The sequence below is a fragment of the Crotalus tigris genome, unplaced genomic scaffold (assembly GCF_016545835.1).
Source record: "Crotalus tigris isolate CLP2741 ecotype Arizona unplaced genomic scaffold, ASM1654583v1 scf7180000017710.2780689, whole genome shotgun sequence".
NCBI lineage: Eukaryota > Metazoa > Chordata > Lepidosauria > Squamata > Viperidae > Crotalus > Crotalus tigris.
This window is the reverse complement of record NW_024096582.1, coordinates 516,941-536,287: the sequence shown is the minus strand read 5'-3', so window position 1 is coordinate 536,287 and position 19,347 is coordinate 516,941. Positions and strand designations below refer to the sequence as shown.

At 36.1% G+C, this 19,347-nt stretch overlaps 1 protein-coding gene across 2 annotated transcripts; it reads right to left on the bottom strand.

Annotated features, from left to right (window-relative positions):
• Positions 1–6,739: 6,739 nt before the first annotated feature.
• LOC120306028 (gap junction delta-4 protein-like) lies at positions 6,740–14,443 on the bottom strand. 2 transcript variants are annotated; one of them, XM_039338591.1, is made up of 4 exons: positions 14,424–14,443; positions 11,746–11,838; positions 11,266–11,385; positions 6,740–9,338 (listed from the first exon to the last, which is right to left on the bottom strand). In XM_039338591.1, exons 3-4 carry the CDS (start codon positions 11,339–11,341, stop codon positions 8,518–8,520), a joined length of 897 nt encoding a protein of 298 aa, XP_039194525.1. In that variant the 5' UTR covers positions 11,342–11,385; positions 11,746–11,838; positions 14,424–14,443; the 3' UTR covers positions 6,740–8,517. The 2 variants fall into 2 exon arrangements, with proteins under 2 accessions (XP_039194525.1, XP_039194526.1); XM_039338592.1 differs by lacking the exons at positions 11,746–11,838; positions 14,424–14,443 and having other exon boundaries at positions 11,266–11,736.
• Between the last annotated feature and the right edge of the window lie 4,904 nt (positions 14,444–19,347).

Below are 19,347 nucleotides of genomic sequence, written 5' to 3'. Positions count from 1 at the left end.
TATTTTATCACTTTTTTCCTTTTTTTGGGGGGGTCATCAAGTTTTTGACATCTTGCTAGGCGACTGGTGGGACTCGGATGTTGTAATGTTGTAAAAGTGGTACAATGGGTGAAAAGGTTGAAAAGCCCTGAACTAAGAGGCCCAATGGCCTTTTTCTAATATTTATCCTGATACTATTTTTCAACCAATAGCATCTTGATTTTAGGATCAATGGTACTGCTTCCTTTTCAGATGAACTTTGTGTATTTTGACTATCTTTTTAAAAAAATATTTATTAAGAATTTTTTTTATAGAATGAACGACAAATTGAAAGTAAAGAGAAAGAGAGAGGGAAAATCGCAAGCAATAAAAAGCAGTGAAAAAAATTAAAGTTAAGAAATATGTGAATGACTTGCAGCCTTCTTTTCAACAGATAATTATACTCTTATTTTTTGTCCTTTTTAGATATTTCAAACTCCCTTCACCTCCTCATTTAATCCTCTTCTTTGTTAAGGTGGTGTTTTGACCAACTTCCAAAACCAATTAATTTAATAGAATAAGGCATAATAGATCAAAACAGTATATAGAACTATTGGAACTAGTAGCAACAATATTGGGGGGGTGGAAAAATCACCCATGAAGGCTAGCATTTGGGGAAGCATATTTATTTTTACTGTCTTTGCACTGAAGGTCACAGTTATTCCAAGGATGTTTAAAATATGAAAACAACCTTTTTGCTCCTTCACATTCAGTCAGCCCACTGTAAAGAGATAAGATTGCTCAGGAATAAGACAAAGCTAAGTATTTAATAAAAGTTCACTTGCTCAGGAATAAGACAAAGCTAAGTATTTAATAAAAGTTCACTTACAGACATAAAAAGTATTTTTTTTAAAAAAAAAGTTTTCTCAAGATGAGGGTAAGAACAAAATGCAGCATATCCATGATTACTAATGTAGTCCTGGGATCAGCACCAGCATTTTTTTCTTATAATATACAGAAATATTTTGGCTCCTTCATTCTGTATGTCTTTAGGTTTCCATTGCCACCATTCAGCCTTCATAGGGTAGTAGAAGTAGGGCTGGAGTAAGAGATGCATTAAATTTGGGTCAGCTTGTTGTAGATAAAGTTCCTACTAAAAATGCATGTTTTTAAGATCTCCTTTCCTTGGCAAGTAAATCTGGTTTTCCCCTAGTGAATTGGAGAGGTTACAATAGAGATATGGTCAAAAAAGTCAAAATGGCAGTGACAATAGTGTAATTAAAACTCCACCCATTTTTTTATTTATGATGTGGATATCCCAGAATTACAGCACGATTACAGTTTCTTTAATTGGACGGGACTGTCAGTTTTAATTTCCCACAAGGTACCAAACAAAGAAATATTCCTCTGGAACAATGCAAGAAATTAAAATCAAGAATGTCAACCAGAATATTGGAGGGAGGGAGGGAGAAAGGGAGGGAGGGAGGGAGGGAGGGAGGAAGGAAGGAAGGAAGGAAGGAAGGAAGGAAGGAAGGAAGGAAGGAAGGAAGGAAGGGAAAGAATCTGCAGGATTTTGATACCACACTTGTAAGGGAGATAAACAAGGATTAAAGGATGCAACATGAGGATGTAATTCTAGAGTATAATGTGAGAACTATGAAAAAGTATATTCAGTCTATGAGAGAGAAAGATGGGGGAATGACATGATAGCAGTCTTCCAGCAGTTAAGGGGTGAGTGACTACAAACAACTAGGCAATAAAGTTAAGAAGCTAAGAGCATAAGTAGTGTTCTCATCAGTACTCCCAAAAAAAGGCCAACACCCATTGAGGAAAAAAAGAATTCTAGAAATAAACCACTGGCTAAAGGGTTGGTGTTGTGAAGAAAACTTTGATTGCCTGGATCACGGACTGCATTTCCTATCCGAAGGACTCTTGGCAAGGGATGGGCTGCACCTCATGAAAACAGGGAAAAATGTACTCGGAAAAAGACTGGCCCAACTCATCAGGAGGGTTTTAAACTAAAATTGAGGGGGACAGGTAACCAATCTTCAGAATCTCTAGAACCCAAAACCAATCATAAATCCCAAGAAAACAAATCAAACAATGAGGTGGGCAGAGATGAAAAAAAAAAACTCAAGCAACATTCAGGAGGTGTAGGAAACATACCCACGCACAGGCACAAAAGCCTTAAATGCTTATATACAAACACTCAAATTTTGGGAAACAAACAGGGCAAACTAGAAGCAATAATACACAAGGGAGGGTATGACATAATTGGTATCACAGAAACCTGGTGGGACAAAACCTACAAATGGAATGGACCGATGGATGGTTCCAATTGTTCAAAAGAAACAGGTCTATAAAAAGAAGCAGGGGAGTTGCACTATATGTAAGAGAACATTACATATCTATAGAAATGCACATGATCAAAGATAAAATCTCTCCAGAATGCATATGGTTTAATATAAAAGAGAAAAAAAATGACATTACCAAAGTTGCTTCCAACATATTAACAACAAGAAAAAAGTCAAGAAAACTGTAGGTCCACTAAAGGGAGAAAGTGGCAAGGAAATAACAGGCAACATGGAGAAAGCAGAGTTGCTTAACTCCTATTTTATATCAGTCTTCACATAAAAAGAAACCATAGCCCAACGTAACAAAAAAACACTGCAAAGACAAATTAGAAATAAAAATTAAAATAAACAATAAAATGGTAAGAGAACACCTATCCGACCTCGATTAATATAAATCATTGGTGCCTGACAGATTACATCTCAGAGTTCTGAAGGAACTGGCAGATGTTATCAGAACCACTAATAACAAAAATCCTGGAGCACAGGGGAAGTACCTAAGGATTGGAAAAGGGCTGATGTGGTTCCCATCTTTAAGAAAGGGGAAAAAATGGACCCAGGAAACTACAGACCAATCAGTTTAACATCAATAACTGGGAAGATCCTAGAAAAAAAAAAAGATCTTCAAACAACTAGAAGCAACAAAGTTATAACTAGTAGCCAGCACAGGTTTGTTAAAACCAAATTATGCCAAACCAATCTTATTTCATTCTTTGAAAAAATGACTAAACTAATAGACCAGTAAAATACTGTGGACGTAGTATACTTAGATTTCAGTAAGGCACTTGATAAAGTAGACCACAACCTACCCCTTGGTAAGTTAGAAAAAGGTGGAATAGACAACATCGCCACTAGATGGATTTGTAGCTGGCTGGCAAACCAAACTCAAGATAGGGAACTCATCAAATTTGCAGTTGACACCAAACTGACAGGAATAACCAACATCCCAGAAGACCAACTAAGGATCCAAAAAGATCTTGACAAACTTGACCAATGGGCCCTATCCAACAAAATTAGTTTCAATGTGGAGAAAAGCAAAGTTTTACATTTAGACAGGAAAAATCAAAGGTACAAGTACAGATTGGGCAAGACCTGGCTTAAAAACAGTAACTATGAGAGGGACCTTGGAGTTGTAGTGGACGATCATTTGACCATGAGCCAGCAGTGTGCAGCAGCAGACAAAAAAACTAATACAATCCTGGGTTGTATAAACAGAGGCATAGAATCAAGATCAAGTGAAGTATTAGAACCACTTTATAAAATCCTAGTAAGACCCCACCTGGAATATTCAGACAATTTTGGTCACCATATCATAAAAAAGATGTTGAGAGTTTCGAAAAAATTCAAAGAGCAATTAAGATGATCAAAGGCCTGGAGACTAAAACATATGAAGAACAGTTGCAGGACTTGGTTTGACTAGTCTAAAGAAAAGAAGAAATAGGGGAGACATGATAGCAGTGTTCCAGTATTGGAGGGGCTGCCCCAAAGAAGAGGGGGTCACGTTATTCACCAAAGCACCAGAAGGTAGGACAAGAAACAATGGTTGGAAACTGATCAAAGAGAGAAGCAACCTGGAATTAAGTGAGAACTGGTTGTTCACATATTTGAATCCCACCACTGTATAGGTTCTCCTGCTTGAGCAGGGAGCTGGACTAGAAGACCTCCAAGGTCCCTTCCAGCTTCTATTCTATTCTATTATATTCTATTCTCCAAAGTACCTAAGGAAGATGGAAGATTATTAAGGACAGATCCAACCTAGAATTAAGGAGAAATTTCCTGATAGTGAGAATAATTAATAAATGGAATGGCTCATCACCAGAAGAAATGCATATTCCTTTACTGGAGCTTATCAATAAGAGTCTGGATGGCCATTTTTCCAGAATAGATAGGATCTCCTGCTTGAGCAGGAAGTTGGACTAGAAGACCTCCAAGGTCCTTTCCAACTGTTTTATTGTATGATTGCATAATGTGTTCTACCACTTTAGCTTTCTCTTGCTGTATTTTTGCTGTTATTCAGCAAAACAGGAAAATGTAAACACGGAACAACTGAAGGGCTATACTTATAAAATACTGAGGTTTGTTAATATCTTCTGTGTGTTTTTTGTGTTTGTGTTTGTGAGAGATAAAAAAAAGAGAAGTCAAGAAGATAGCTGTGTCCACCCAACCAAAGCCCATTTGTACTTAACTTAGTTTCGATTTACAACCACAATTGTTAGTAAGCAAGGCAGTTGTTACACATTTTGCCCCATTTTACAGCCTTTCTTGCCTTAGTTGTTAACTGAATCACTCCAGTTGTTCAGGAAAACAGAAAAATGCAAATACTGAACAATTGAAAAGCCAAAGGTATAAAATACTGAGTTTCGTTAATATCCTCTGTGTGGGTTTGTGTGTGTGTGTGTGTGTGTGCATGTGTAAAAAGACAGCTGTCACCAGCTAACTAAAATGCATATGTATATGATCAGAACCCATATGTGGATCCAAAAGGACAGTATCTCAAAGACACCATCCTGACTGTTTTGATGGTTTCCTACCTCACAGATACCTCTGTCCTGTCTAGATCCAGCGATATGCAGTACCTATTTAAGTTTTCATGGCACTTAAAACTTTAAAGGATAAAAAGCTGAAAATTGAGGCACTGTGAAGTTTCCAGCCCATATTAAGAAAGCAACCAGGAGTTCAGTGGGTTTTTTAATGTTGAAAAGATCCTTCCATACAGGCCGTGAAATTCTCTGAAATACTGAGAGGGCTGTGGTGAGTGTTGCTTTGGTAAATTTCCTTATGGGAACTCATTACAAAGCAATTCTGACTTTTAGTTAATTCTGAACTATGTCTTCCACTGCAGCCTTCCAGTGTATCTGCATATTTTTCAACCCACAAAGTCTTCCAAATCCTCTAGAGAGCAGTATTCCCTTTTGTGGGCTAACGCCAGCCTCTCAGTAGCAATATGGAAATGGAATAAAACTCAGATTTACTGAACTGAAACTAAGAGTACGGAAGATGGAAATGAGAAGAAAAATATTGCACAGGGTTGACTCCGATATAGAAGAAGTAAATGATACTGAGCTGTCGTAAGAAACAGATTTCCAGTGATATGGTTTAAATAATGTTGAAATATTAAGTACTACATTTATAAAGCCATTTTAAATAGCATGCAGAATATTGGAACATGGTTCAGTAATTCATTAAGACGTTCATTATTTAAAACTCCAGTGAGAACTGTCTCTTTTTTACCACAATTTTCACAACTCTTATGGAGTCCAGCTGAATCACACATTTATTTCCCTGGTCATTCTTGGAGAGAGACCCAGAAATGCCTACCTTTTAAAGATGTAAAGCAGGGGTAGTCAACCTTGGCTCTTTTATGATTCGTGGACTTCAACTCCCAGAATTCAGTTCTGGGAATTGAAGTCCACGAGTCATAAAAGAGCCAAGGTTGACTACCCCTGATGTAAAGTATGGTGGGAATTTTTTTTTTCATGATTAAGATATATTTGAAGTATTTATATTCCACATTTCATATATGTACATATTTTAATGATTTATGAATCCAAACGACAGACTATCATTCCCCTTTGTAAAAAAACTATTTGGCCATGGTAAAACTCTCACGCAATGCTTACCAATTTATGGACTTATAATTAATTCTATATAATTAACCTGAACAATATTTTTATGAGTTTTTGACCAGTGTTTGTAAAACATAATGCCCAGAAACCTCTGATTAATTTTTACTAGTCCAGACATGCACAAAACCAACTACTGCAAATCTCTCCAGGAACAGATGTGTATGTCAAAAGAAATAAGTCATTAGTAATGTCCTTGTCGCATTTCCCCTTAAATGCTGATTTAAAAAAAATATATTTATTTTGAGATAGAATTGTTTGAAGATACCTGCGTGAAAGCTTTTGTCTGATTTAGAGGTCTTAACATTTGTACTTCTATCACAATCACAGGCTAAGCATAATAGATGCACCTAAATTTTTTCTTTTCATCACCCAAGGAAAACAAGACTTCCGTTATTCAACTCTTCACTCATGTGAGACTCAGAGGTCTCTACCTAATAGGGGATTCTTCTTAAACAAAGCATATGAAGGTGTTGATAGCTAATGATACAGGTGACATGGAGATGACTCCTTGATCAGACCTTCCTCTCCAATAATCTAAGACAGTATTTTTTAATCTTAACTACCTAAAGATGTGTGAACATCATCTCCCATAATTCTTCATATAGCACCTTGAAGAATTTTGGGAATGAAATCCACATATATTCAAGTTGCCAAGGTTGAAAAGCATTCTTCTAAAAAAAAAAAAAAGACTATGATCACTCAGCTCCCTTCTTGTTTTCCCATAGAGAGAGAGACAGACAGAGACTGAATATTTTTGCAAGTATTTTATTATTATTATTGAAAATGATAGTACATTATGTTGACTTGATACAATGATATTAGTGTAGTATTAATTGGTATTAATAATGTTCTATTGTTTAGATAACTTTGAACATTATAGATAATGAAAAGAAAGTAGTAGTTGTACAGTATGGATTACAATTTATGATACTGATGTTATCATTTGATATAATCATTTGACTTTTTCACATGAAGTGGAATATAGCAATAAGCAAAAAACTCCTACCAGAGTATTTATTGAGTAATAAAGTTCTAACCTTAAGCTAGTTCTTAGTATTGAAACCTCTATTGTAATGTTTTCTATGTAATATAGATATGGATATAGAGACACATACATACATATGTATGTGTGTGTTAATGAAAACAAAAAATATGATCAGCAAATGAAATTTAATCTGTCCACAAGTTGCATCACAGTATTTATTGTGCAATAAAGGTTTCAAACTTGAGCTGAGTATTATGTCTATCTTGTAATGTTTTATATGTAGATATAGATGTGGATATAAACACACACACATATTCATACATATGTGTGCGCATGTTAATAAAAGAAAAAAATGTGAAAAAAGCAACTTAATCTGTCTGCAGGTTTATCAAAGTATTTGTGTGTTAAAGGTTTCAAACTTTATCTGAACATCTATGTTATAGATATAGATGCATGTAGACATGTTTATCTGTGCATGTTAACAAAAAAATTGACAAACAGAATTAATATAAGAAGAATTAAAATATCAAAAAGTAATCTTAAAAAGGAGAAATTAAAAGAAAAAGAACTACTGGTTTTCTAATTTCCCTCTTTTGTAGATCAGCTAATGAACCAAATTGTTGATTTTAAACCTCCTTAGATGGCAGACTATGATTGTATTTGCCACACAGTATGATATATTGTATGCATTCTTGCTTAAATTTGGTTTATTTGCCATTGCTGCATGTTTTCCAAGTTCCTAGTCAGATATGGTCAGAATTGTAAATTTTTTCCAATGTTAAGCAAAATTTACTTTTGCTGCTATAAGCATATATCTCATTATATTATTAAGTTTCTAATTTTTTGTGAAATTATAACTATTAAGAAGTAGTTTCATTTCAAATTAAATTTCAAATTAAATTCCAAATTAAATTAAATTAAATTCCAAATTAAATTCTGCATTATAGTATACTTTCAAGTGCTTTGCGGGTTTTTTACATCTCTATCACAAAGAATCCTTCTGTTTCATGGCACTTCCAAAATTTATTACTGTATAAACTGTTTATCTTAAATATTATTGATACCATCTGTAGGATATGTTGTACCTATTTTACTTTAAATTATAACTTGATGTATATCTTATTTACCATGCCATATTTTTTCTCATTGTTGTGTGGCAACTGTTTCTTTAAAACGTTGCATTTATTTTATCATAAAGTTTTTGGACTGTTCTGTCTCACTCTGTATCTTGACTAAGTAAAAAGTTTATATAGGTGCTCCAAGATATGATCATGGTTTCAGAAGTCAAGACTTTCATTATTTACCTCTGCATCCCTGTGAGCTTTTCCAAAAATCAGTTACCTATACTGGATGGGGCAATCTTTATTTTTTATTTTTAATAGTCTGAAGGGGAAGGGTGCCTGGCTGGAGAAATGTAAAGTTTACATTTCTTTAAGTTGCCTAGGTTGAAGAACACTGTGTAAGAGAAGAAAAGGTTAGGGTTAGGTCCTTTTCAAATATGCAAACGTTAAATGGTTCAAAAAGTTATATGGCTTGTAAATGAAAGGATAATACATGCATGTATTTCTCTCAGCTCAATGCAGACTTAGGAATACTTTCAACAACCGAGATCTTTTGCAGGGTGTCGTTCCTTTTTGTAGCTTTTCTGGGGAAGATTGCTACAATCCTCAGTGACAACAACGCTTCTCAGATTGAACAAATCTCTGCTTGGTCCCGCTTCTTGGTGCAGGCGGTTCCTGCATATCTCCGCTGTGCTGGTTCCACGCCGCTTATTTCTGCAAATATTTATAGCCACAAACAAGTCAACAAGGCCAAGAACTAAGGAGAAGCCACTGACAACCCACAGTAAGATAATCATAGCAGACTTTTCAGTTGACCTGGGGATAAAGCAGGTTATTTTACCTGAGCAAGGTTCCTCAGTACAACTGTAGAATTTCTGAACAAAGAAACCAAACAAACAATAACTGCTAATTCTGAAACCAACTTCTATCATTAGCCTCACAAAGAGGTGAATTGCATATCCATGTGAGAAATCAGGAATTGCCAATTCATGGGCCGCACAAGTGATTCTGCTCTTTTCTGCATCGTTGAAGATTGTTTCTGCACCTCTGAAGATAGTGGATATTTTGGTTTGTTTGCAATAAGTGCAAGGGATAGAATAGATCTTCACAACTTGCCTCACCATACTATGCAAGATACAGATAACAAACACTGCAATAGGGATCAGGACAGACACAAATTCAAAGAACCAGAACCGAACTTGAGAGACTGTTATAAAAGCATCATAGCACATGCTTGAGCATCCTGGCTGTTCACTATCGCAGACGAGAGCTGCCAATTCATCTTCATAGACAGGGTATGCCCCAAACAAGATCACTAACAGTCTCATCAGGATCATGTAGATTAGCCAAATCTTTCCTGGAAAAGAAGAAGAGTGAGATGAGATCAATCAAAAAGTCCGATCAGTCACTAAAACCCGGATATTGACTACCCTGGTTGAGAATAGTTTCTAACAGTAATCACACTTTAGTCCTATGTATAGGAAGATTACATACACTGCTCATCCATTGCCTTGGTAAGCTGTAGAAATAGTCAAATTTCAAAGGGTGCTCATAAATATGATTTTCTTTTTCACACTGCATAACATTATACTCGAGCCTTTATTAAAATTTGGGCCACTTGGGAATACACATCTATAAAATTATTACAGTAAATAACTTGATCTTTAATACATACATCTAGTCCTGTTTTCAAATCTTTTAAATAAAATGGCTAGCTTGCTAAACAGCTTGTGGGGCTCTCCACATATTAGGTGTTGGATATAATATGACAAATAGCTTCCTAGCACTTTCAAATACCATCAAGAAAATAAAGCACACCCTTCTGAGATAACCTTACATTATTAGGGAATTTCTTTTAACATTTAGCTGCACTCAAATTCATTGCCATTTCCACCTAGTGTTCTAGTCCTGTTTATCAGAGTGACAATATGTACATTTCTTCTGAATTAATCTTCAAAGATTGCTATATTATATTTTCACTTACTGTTCTGTTTTCTAACGGAACATGTTCAACTGGCTTCAGCTACTTTTCTGTAGGATTTGGTTTTCAAATCGTTTATAAATCTAGTTATCCTCACTCATTTATATCTCATATATCAGTATCTGATTATCCTCACTCATTTATATCTCATATATCAGTACATTTATCTCTCTCTGTGTGTGTGTATGTATGTATGTATGTATGTATGTATGTATGTATGTATGTATGTGTATATATATATATATATATGTATATATATATATATATATATATATATAATATATATATATATGTAGGTCTTTGGTTGTTCGGGTTTTCTCCCACGTAAAATTGGAAGTGTCTTGGCCAAGACACTTCCAATTTTACGTGGGGAACAACCAAAGACTACATACAAATACCCGCGAAAACCTCAGACACACACACACACACACACACACACACACACACACACACACACCACACACACATAACACACATATATACATGTATGTATATGTATATATATATACATATGTAGGTCTTTGGTTGTTCGGGTTTTCTCCCGCATAAAATTGGAAGTGTCTTGGCGACGTTTCGACGAAGTCCCATTCGTCATCTTCAGGCTGGTGTTTTCAGCTTCGTGCTTCGAGCAGCAATGTGTGGTCTTAGCTGTTTCTTCCTTTTAACTGCCAGTGGGGGTATGAACTGATTGGGTGGGAGCTTGGCTGTGTTCTGATTGGGTGGAGGTGTGTTCTGATTAGTTAGGGGCTTGGCTGTGCTCTGATTGGCTGGGGGGTTGGCTGTCCTCAGAGCACAGCTGGACAATGCTTGATTTTAAGACTATCCCTGCTGGAGAAGGACACAAAAATGGATGTGTCCTCCTTTTGCTTGATGTCTTCCAATTTTTTTCTTCCATTGCTCTTGCCAACACTAAATCTATTAATTATATACTATTTCAGGAAAAAATGGTTGATGATTAAGTTACCTTAGGAAGCATTCTGATCATATTCGTTTGTTAAGTAATTGTGTCTAATTATTACATAACAAAATAATATTAGTCTGTCCTGCAAGAGCAATTCACCCATTTTCTTTTGCTATAAAAGTTTGGCTCAAAACTTTTTGTAGCTTCACTTCCACACCATCATTTATGAGCCCATTTTTGAATAAATTTGTGTAACGCCTGATTGGTTTTGTTCCTAGAAATTTCATTTCAGGGTGGTTTGTCTGGTTTTCAAATCAGCTCCTTCCTCAGAACGTTGAATAAAGTTTTCCAGAATGAGAACAATTAAAACCCAATATAAGATGCAAATTTCTAAATACTTACCTACAATTGTCATATTATAATTGAGAACAATGAAGAAAAAGCCAAATGCATTCCAGTATTTCATAGTTGAACTCATTTCTTGGATCTCTTTTTTCTATAGGAAGAATGAAATGCAGCAATCTAAGTGGGAAAAGGGAGAAGAACCGTTAAAAAGAAAAATCTAAAGCTGTATTCTAAGAGGAATAATGAAATAAGATAAGCAAAATTGGCAGAGAAATGAGACTTCTTTGGAAATATAACTCTTGTTTGCAGGGAGCAGAATTGATTAAAATCTGAAAATCAAGCGAACAACATAGATTGAAGGCGTATCCGTAATTAAACTTCTGCAAAAACAAAGATGAAATTGAAGAACAAAATAAAAGTTAAATATTCAGTAGTCATATTACTTACTAGTAGAAATTTCTCCTCCTAAATGAAGCAAGTCCAGACTTGTATACAACAGGTCAACCAGAGATGCTTTACATTTATCTATCTGCTCACCTTTCTTTTAGTTTTCAGGATGAGCCTCTTCCTGGTACGTCTTTCTCTTTCTCTCTCTTTCAGAAGAATAAGCTCAGCAACAAATCGTCCAGCCTAAAAACATTGAAAACGAATTGTCTCCTCCCACTATGCAAGGAAACAGATGTCACAGTTATCTGTCACAGTATCAGAGACAAAAAAAAACACGCTGTATAGGAACACATTTTATTAAACCAGATAATCATTATTTCGAGGTGATCCAATTTGATATAGGGGAGGCATTTTGCTAAGGAAAGGGAATTTATTTTTTTTGTTGCAAGCCATTTATTTTTTCTGCTCAAGCTTTCTCCAAGAGGTCCATTCTATAGTCAGTAACAAAACATTAAGACTATACCTTTCCATCAAACCACAGGAAGAACAATAGAAAACAAATGAATGGCAATGAAATCAAGTACCGTATGGTTACATATTTGATGGAAAATTTTATTTGCAACGTAGATAGTTTGGATCCCTTCTTATCCAAGAGCCAATTTGTTCAGGAGGAACACCCACATGAGGGCATCCCATCCCAAAGTGTGTGTCCCTCTCCCTGTGCAGAATTTGTTTTTTTTTTTTTAAAAAAAATCTTTTTCTGAGTTCAGTGGACTCACATCTTATCCAAGTTCTGCATGTGGAGGTAACAAAGATGAGGTGCCTTCTGACAGAGTATGTATTCCTAACATATTTTTAGAACTATGTCTCCCATCTGAATACCCTTTAGGAACCTGTAGAGCAGAAATGTCAACTGGCGGCCCATGGGTTGGATGCGTCACATGCAGGCTATGCAACACCCCAGCCCCACAAAGGCAAAAAACGTTGTGGTATGTCACATGACATACCAAGTTTATTACCCATTATGTAAGGACTCAGAGAGGGGCATTTTCAGAGACATCAATTCTTCTAGGAAATAATGAATATCTCACCTACAGTAAATGCCACGAGGATGGCTTATGAATTGTCCTTTTAGTGAACATCCTGCCTGGTTCAACTAAGAGGCCTGATTAATGGGCTTTTTCTAATATTTAACCTGATATATGTCCAGCAGCATAATGACTTATCTAAAAACCCTACAGGAAACAATTTGGTGCTTGTGTGTGCTAAGAAAAAGTCCAATAATAAATCAAAATGAGAAAGATCAGGTTTGAAAATGGTATGGATCTAACAGTGGCAGCAGAAAGACAAAATCTGGGAAAATTTTCCCCAATATATCCTTACGGAGAAGTGGTTCAGAATGTTACTTATGGCTTTGTTCTAAACTCTCTTCTTTCTCCTGCTAATACAATCTACAAAAGATTGCTCCTATGTTACCTAACATACACATATATAGAAATTCTCAGTGGGGTATTTGCAGTGGTGGGATTCAGCCAGTTCACACCACTTCAGCAGAATCGGTAGCTTTTTTTTTTGTTGTTGTTACTCAGGCCCAGAATGGACTTCCAGAAGCAGCATCCACACAGAGAACCAGTTGTTCACATATTTGAATCCGACCACTGGGTATTTGTGCCCATAATATAAGGGGAAACAGCATGAGTGGTTTCAGAAGCCCTACTCTTGACACTTTGCCTGCCTTGTTAATTTTTATATTGTTCCAAGGACACCAACATGACCGTTCTGGGTCAGCCTGAATCTACTTGATGTCCTCCAGCAATATTAACCTTCCATTCCTATCACTTCCATGAACTGACGTCTAACAGATATGGGCACCTTGTTGGTGAAGGCTACTCTGAAGCACTCAGGGAAATTAAAATGTTTTCTCTCAAGATCACTGGGATCATTGCATGAACATTCCATTGATAATTCATTTTAACAGGATCCGTTTTTCAGTTCAATAACTGGGAATCCCATAGATTTACTTATATAGTAGCATGCCACAGGCAAAGAAAATAACTTGCCTATGGTTAGAAAGGATTCAGCAATAAAGTCTCATCATTGTGCTTTCCTTCCATTGAAGGGGGTCCTAGGCAAGCACTCCATGCTTGGTGCCAATTCCACCAAATTTTGGGGTTTTTTTACAATTTGGATGGAGATGGGAATAACAACTTCATGGAAGATCTGCATTTGATTTTCCGCAAGGTTGATATTTCCTTGACTAAAACATACACATACAACAAAGGAGTATATAGCTGCAGAGGCATGGAGCACAGCAATCAACAAAACATAGAACAAGTTAGAACAAATTAGAATCCACCAAGTTGCTAACCCTTTGAAGATTTTTTGACCACGTTAGATGAAATGGGTCTTTTCTACTGCTCTTCTGTAGAAAAAACAAACTTTTTGCTGGTCCACCATTATCCAGTTTCTGTCTGCCTCATCAGTAAGCTAGCCAAGTGATGGTGGCTCCATTATGAGGGCATGACCTCACGCAGTCACAAAGTGGATCAAAAAGATTGTATAAATGAGACCTAAGACGCACAAGAAAAGATAGTTATTTAGAAAAGCTGAGCTGCTTTTCACAGTAAAGAAGATGCTAAAACCTTCATTGTCTGCTCAGTTTTCATCTGACTGAAATTAACTGAATTACATTATGTAGAATTCTTAATATTGTAATTCATTCTGTAATAAAAATTAGAAGGGTTTGGAAGCAGCTAGTTCTATTTGAAAATTCTTTATACACTACAAATGCTGTGGCTTTTTCCTTCTTTTTATTCTATCAAATTCACCTTAGTTCTTTAAGATGCTCACTTCCTGTTCTGCCTTGTACTTAAGCCATCAATGGAAGACTCAGACCTGCTGATTCTAAAGAAAAATGAAATATTAAACACTTTCATTTTGCACATAATTAGCCATGATAAAGAGATCTTCAAAAGGAACTGACTATATAAAGATGGCATTAGATGAGCATAGCTTGGAAGCTGTTCCACAGTTCAGAGGTGCTCCTGAAAACTGATTTAAAACATATTCAGATATGAGTAATTAGTAGAGTTTCCTTGAGAACTTTGGCAAGAGTTTCATTTCAATTTCTTAATCATTTGTCAAATTGAACATAAAGCCAGAAATTTAGTAAGGGCATTCTTTTCACCAGCCACCATCCTAGAATTACCCAAGATGATCAACATTAACATTGCATTTAGATCAGTATAAATATAATAGTAAATGTACTAAGCAGGAATAAGTATACAGCAATATTTACCCCAAATGGAATAGTGCAGTGATCTGTAAAAGTACTTTAGCAATAGAGAAACCAAAGGTGATTATGATCAAGATGATGATCATGAATTACTTATTTAGAAAATTTATCTGTCCACCCAACTCACTCATGGAGACTCCGTGAGGCTTACAGAAATAAAACCCCAAATATAAAACCCAGTTAAACCTATACATACCTGGCAACAACAGTCAAACAAACTATTTGATGGGCTTTGAATTACTTTGGGTCCACCAGCCCACTAGCAAAACCATCAGGTTTTTTTAAAAGGGTACCAAGGTGGAAACTAATCTTATCTCCATAGGGATGATGATCCACAGGAAAGGAGCCACTGCAGAGATCCTGGATAATTTTTTTTAAAGAAGTAATGATTTACACTGGAAAATACCTAGCAAGTAACTTCACAAAATAGCCTTTATATATTCACGTGTCACTTACATTGTTTAAATTATGATTTTAACAAAAGTGTTACTAGAATGGCATAAGGAATTTGTGATCTTTCATTCTCTATCAGTTTAGTAAGAAGTACATTAAATAATTCTGGGTAAAAGATAAAAAAAATCCTGTTCCTTCAAATAAACAATAACCAATGTTCAATATCAATCATATTTTTTTATCAGAAAGTGTTACTATATTAATGGAGTTAGGGAAAGTGACAAAATTCTATGATGTAGTTCCTAGGATTAAACAAATCTTAACTGAAAGTTAAGATACCTATTTCTATAAATTTCCCTAAAATAATCATGTTTGTAACAAAAAAATAAAAGCTAAATGTACTCTAGCACCTCATATTCCAATAAGGAAACCAAGAAAAAATATATTGAAAAGCAAGTGAAAACAAAATTTGGCCAGATAAGAAAATAAAATGATAGAATCTATAGAAATATTTTCGTTTAGGAAATATAAATCTGTATTAGAACTCTAATAGACCAGGAAATTAAGGGAACACTTGGAAAGACAGTGTTTGCAGGAACTTCCATAGCGTGGAATAAGTCTGAATGATAAGACTGAGAAAATATGAAAGACCACCTTTTAGAATTTGGTGGAGCTGCACGTTAACTTTATCCATTCAATTAAACAAATATTCTGGGTTGGCATCTAAAATATGAGAATTGAAAAATCTCTTGTGTTCTTCTTCCAGTCAACTTTTATATTTAAGAGAAAAGCTTAGTTTTTAGTAGCAGTAGTTTGATTCTTTGCATAAAAGATTTGGCAGCAAATCAATCCAGGCTATAAAATGGTAAAAGGAAATTATTTTTCAGTTAATAGAAGTAAACAAATGTCTTGGATCTTTGGTGAGGCAGTCGAAGGACAACCAAATGTAAGACATCAAGTCATTACAAAAAACAGATGTCTGCTTTTATTTAGTCAGAAGTGTTTTTAAAGAAGATGGTATAAAGTTGAGAAGCAGCCATTTAAGAGAAAATACTATAGCAATTTAGTACTTTCCCCATAAGCTGCTTTTTCCGGCCATTCTCTTTTCATCCCCAGTGAATATATTCTTCTGAAATAGAAGAAAAGGACACTAATGGCATTTCATTTGAATGATATTAAGAGTTACTCAGTTGTGAGATGGGTAGCATATAAATTTTCATTCTAGCACATGCTGAAGTGGCTACCCAAGGGTTATTATGACACTAACAAGGACATGCAATAGTTAATAGGTTACTCAAACTTTAAGATGTGTAAACATTAACTCACAAAATTCTCCATGTTATCCTGCAGTAAAAAGGGGGTATTCATTGGGAGGATCAAAATAATTGAAGATGTTATGTACATCACACATAAAGGACATCTTATTTATTCATTCAGTATTCACTGAATTTTTACTTCACACAGGTTTTAATGACTTTTAATGAAAAGATGGTTGCAGCCCTCCTTTTTTTACCCAGTGGATGCCCTGAAAGTAAGCTTTCTTATATTTCTGAAAAATTATGTATTCATAAATGTGAGAATGTGCAATTGTTTGGTTATGTGACATCAAATCAATGTCAATTCTTTAGTAATGGCATAGTCTTTCTCCATAATGATTTGTCCTCAGCTTAGCCTTTTAGCAGTGGTACATTCATTGAAGTTGTAATCAAGTCATCCACTCTGCTCCTTGTTGCCCTCTTCTCCTTCCTTCCTTCTTCCCAGCATTATCATCCTCTCATGGGAATTGCATCTTCATATAATGCATCCAAAAATATTAGATAGAAGAGAATATTTATAACTCAGAGTTGAACTGCAGGGTCCTTAGTGTTTCCTGAGCTTTAGTTGTTTTCTTGCAGATATTTCATATTATTAAACTAAGTAATATCACTGCACTGATAAAATTACCTAGTTTGGTAATGAAACGTTTAGAACAGTGGTGGTGAACCTATGGCACGTGTGCCAGAGGCGGCACTCAGAGCCCTCTCTGTTGGCACGCACACCACCACCAGCAGCAGCAGGTCCATCAGGCCGCCACCACTGTCCAGAGCAGGAGCCCTACCCAGCACAATGGAGGCAAAGTGGCCAACTAGCATTTTACATGCATCCATGTGCACATGGGGTCATGAGCACGCACGTACTGCAAATGGGACAGGGCTAGTGCCTGTGTGATATTCACTAGCCCTGCCCCGTTTTTGTGCCTTGCAGCATGGTGGTCCATTTTTGCGCCCCCCGGGTTTTGCATGCCAGAGGCGGAACTCAGAGGCGCCTCCCTGCCCCTTCCCAAGGGCACCACAATGCTGATGCAGCCCTAGTACTTTGCAATAAATAAGTGGGTTTTGGATTGCGGTTTGGGCACTTGGTCTCTAAAAGGTTCGCCATCACTGGTCTAGAACAACCAAGCTCAGTGAGCATTAAGGATCCCACAAAAATATTAGGGTTTGAACCTCTTCATTTGTGCCTCAAGTGAGAAGTTTGGTTCGGTTTGTTCAATAATTCATTTTCTGGTTACCCATAATATAGTATTCTCTCGTCTTTTCCAACACTCAAGTTTCTTTTCTTTCTTTTCCCTTTTTATTTTCTGGGATTTTTTTCTTCTCCTTTGCACCTTTCTGTCTATTCTTCTTTTTTTGGCTTGTATTAGATTTTTAATATTAATAATATTAATATTATTTAATAAAGATTTTTAAAATCCTTCATGAAATTACACATGTACACACACACACATACTACACAAGGATCTCATAATGAGCACACTGAAACATGACACAGTTATAATACAGAAGTTTCTTTTGGTGAAAAATTGTTCACTGCAAGCTGAATTCCTGGAAACTCTACTTTTTTCCTATATCCCATGAGAACTGCAAAATGAAGGATCCTTTGTGCTGAGTTTGGTTATTTTCTTGCAGACAGTTTGTTACCCATCATCAATTTCAACACTGAACTACAAATATTCTCCTCTATCAAACTGCAAAATCTGTGAATTATGCGTATTTTTAATATTCCATCACCTCAAATGAATCAGAACTATTGACAAGATATATCTAAAAAAAGAAACTATTTCTTGCTGTATATTAGCCACTCCCCCTTTATGGATTACTGCCTTGTCGTGGCGAAGGGGCTTGCGTAACTCAATGAAGCTATAAGCTATGCCGTGCAGGGCCACCCAAGATGGACAGGTCATAGCAGAGAGTTCTGACAAAATGTGGTCCACTGGAGAAGGAAATGGAGAACCACTCCAGTATCTTTGCCATGAAAACCCCATGGACAGTACTAAAAGGCAAAAAGATACGATGCTGGAAGATGAGTCCAATATGCTACTGGGGAAGAGCAGAGGGCTAGTACTAGTAGCACCAGAAAGAATGAAGCGACTGGGCCAAAGCCAAAAGGACGCTCAGCTGTGGATATATCTGGTGGTGAAAGGAAAGTCCGATGCTGTAAAGATTTTTTCTCCATAGGAACCTGGAATGTAAGATCCATGAATCAAGGCAAGCTAGACGTAGTCAAAAAAGAGATGACAAGACTGAACATCGACATCTTAGGAATCAGCGAACTAAAATGGACAGGAATGGGTGAATTTAACTCAGATGACCATCAGGTATACTACTGTGGGCAAGAATCCCTCAGAAGAAATGGAGTAGCCTTCATAGTCAATAAAAGAATAGGAAAAGCAATACTGGGATACAATCCCCAAAATGACAGAATGATCTCAATTCGAATCCAAGGCAAACCATTCAATATCACAGTAGTCCAAATCTATGCCCCAACCACTGGTGCTGAAGAGGATGAAATTGACCGGTTCTATGAAGCCCTACAGCACCTTATAGAATTAACACCAAAAAATGATGTCCTTATCATCATGGGGGATTGGAATGCTAAGGTAGGAAGCCAAAAGATAACCGGAATAACAGGCAAGTTTGGCCTTGGAGTACAAAATGAAGCAGGGCACAGGCTAATAGAATTTTGTCAAGAGAATACGATGGTCATAACAAACACTCTTTTCCAACAACCCAAGAGACGGCTCTACA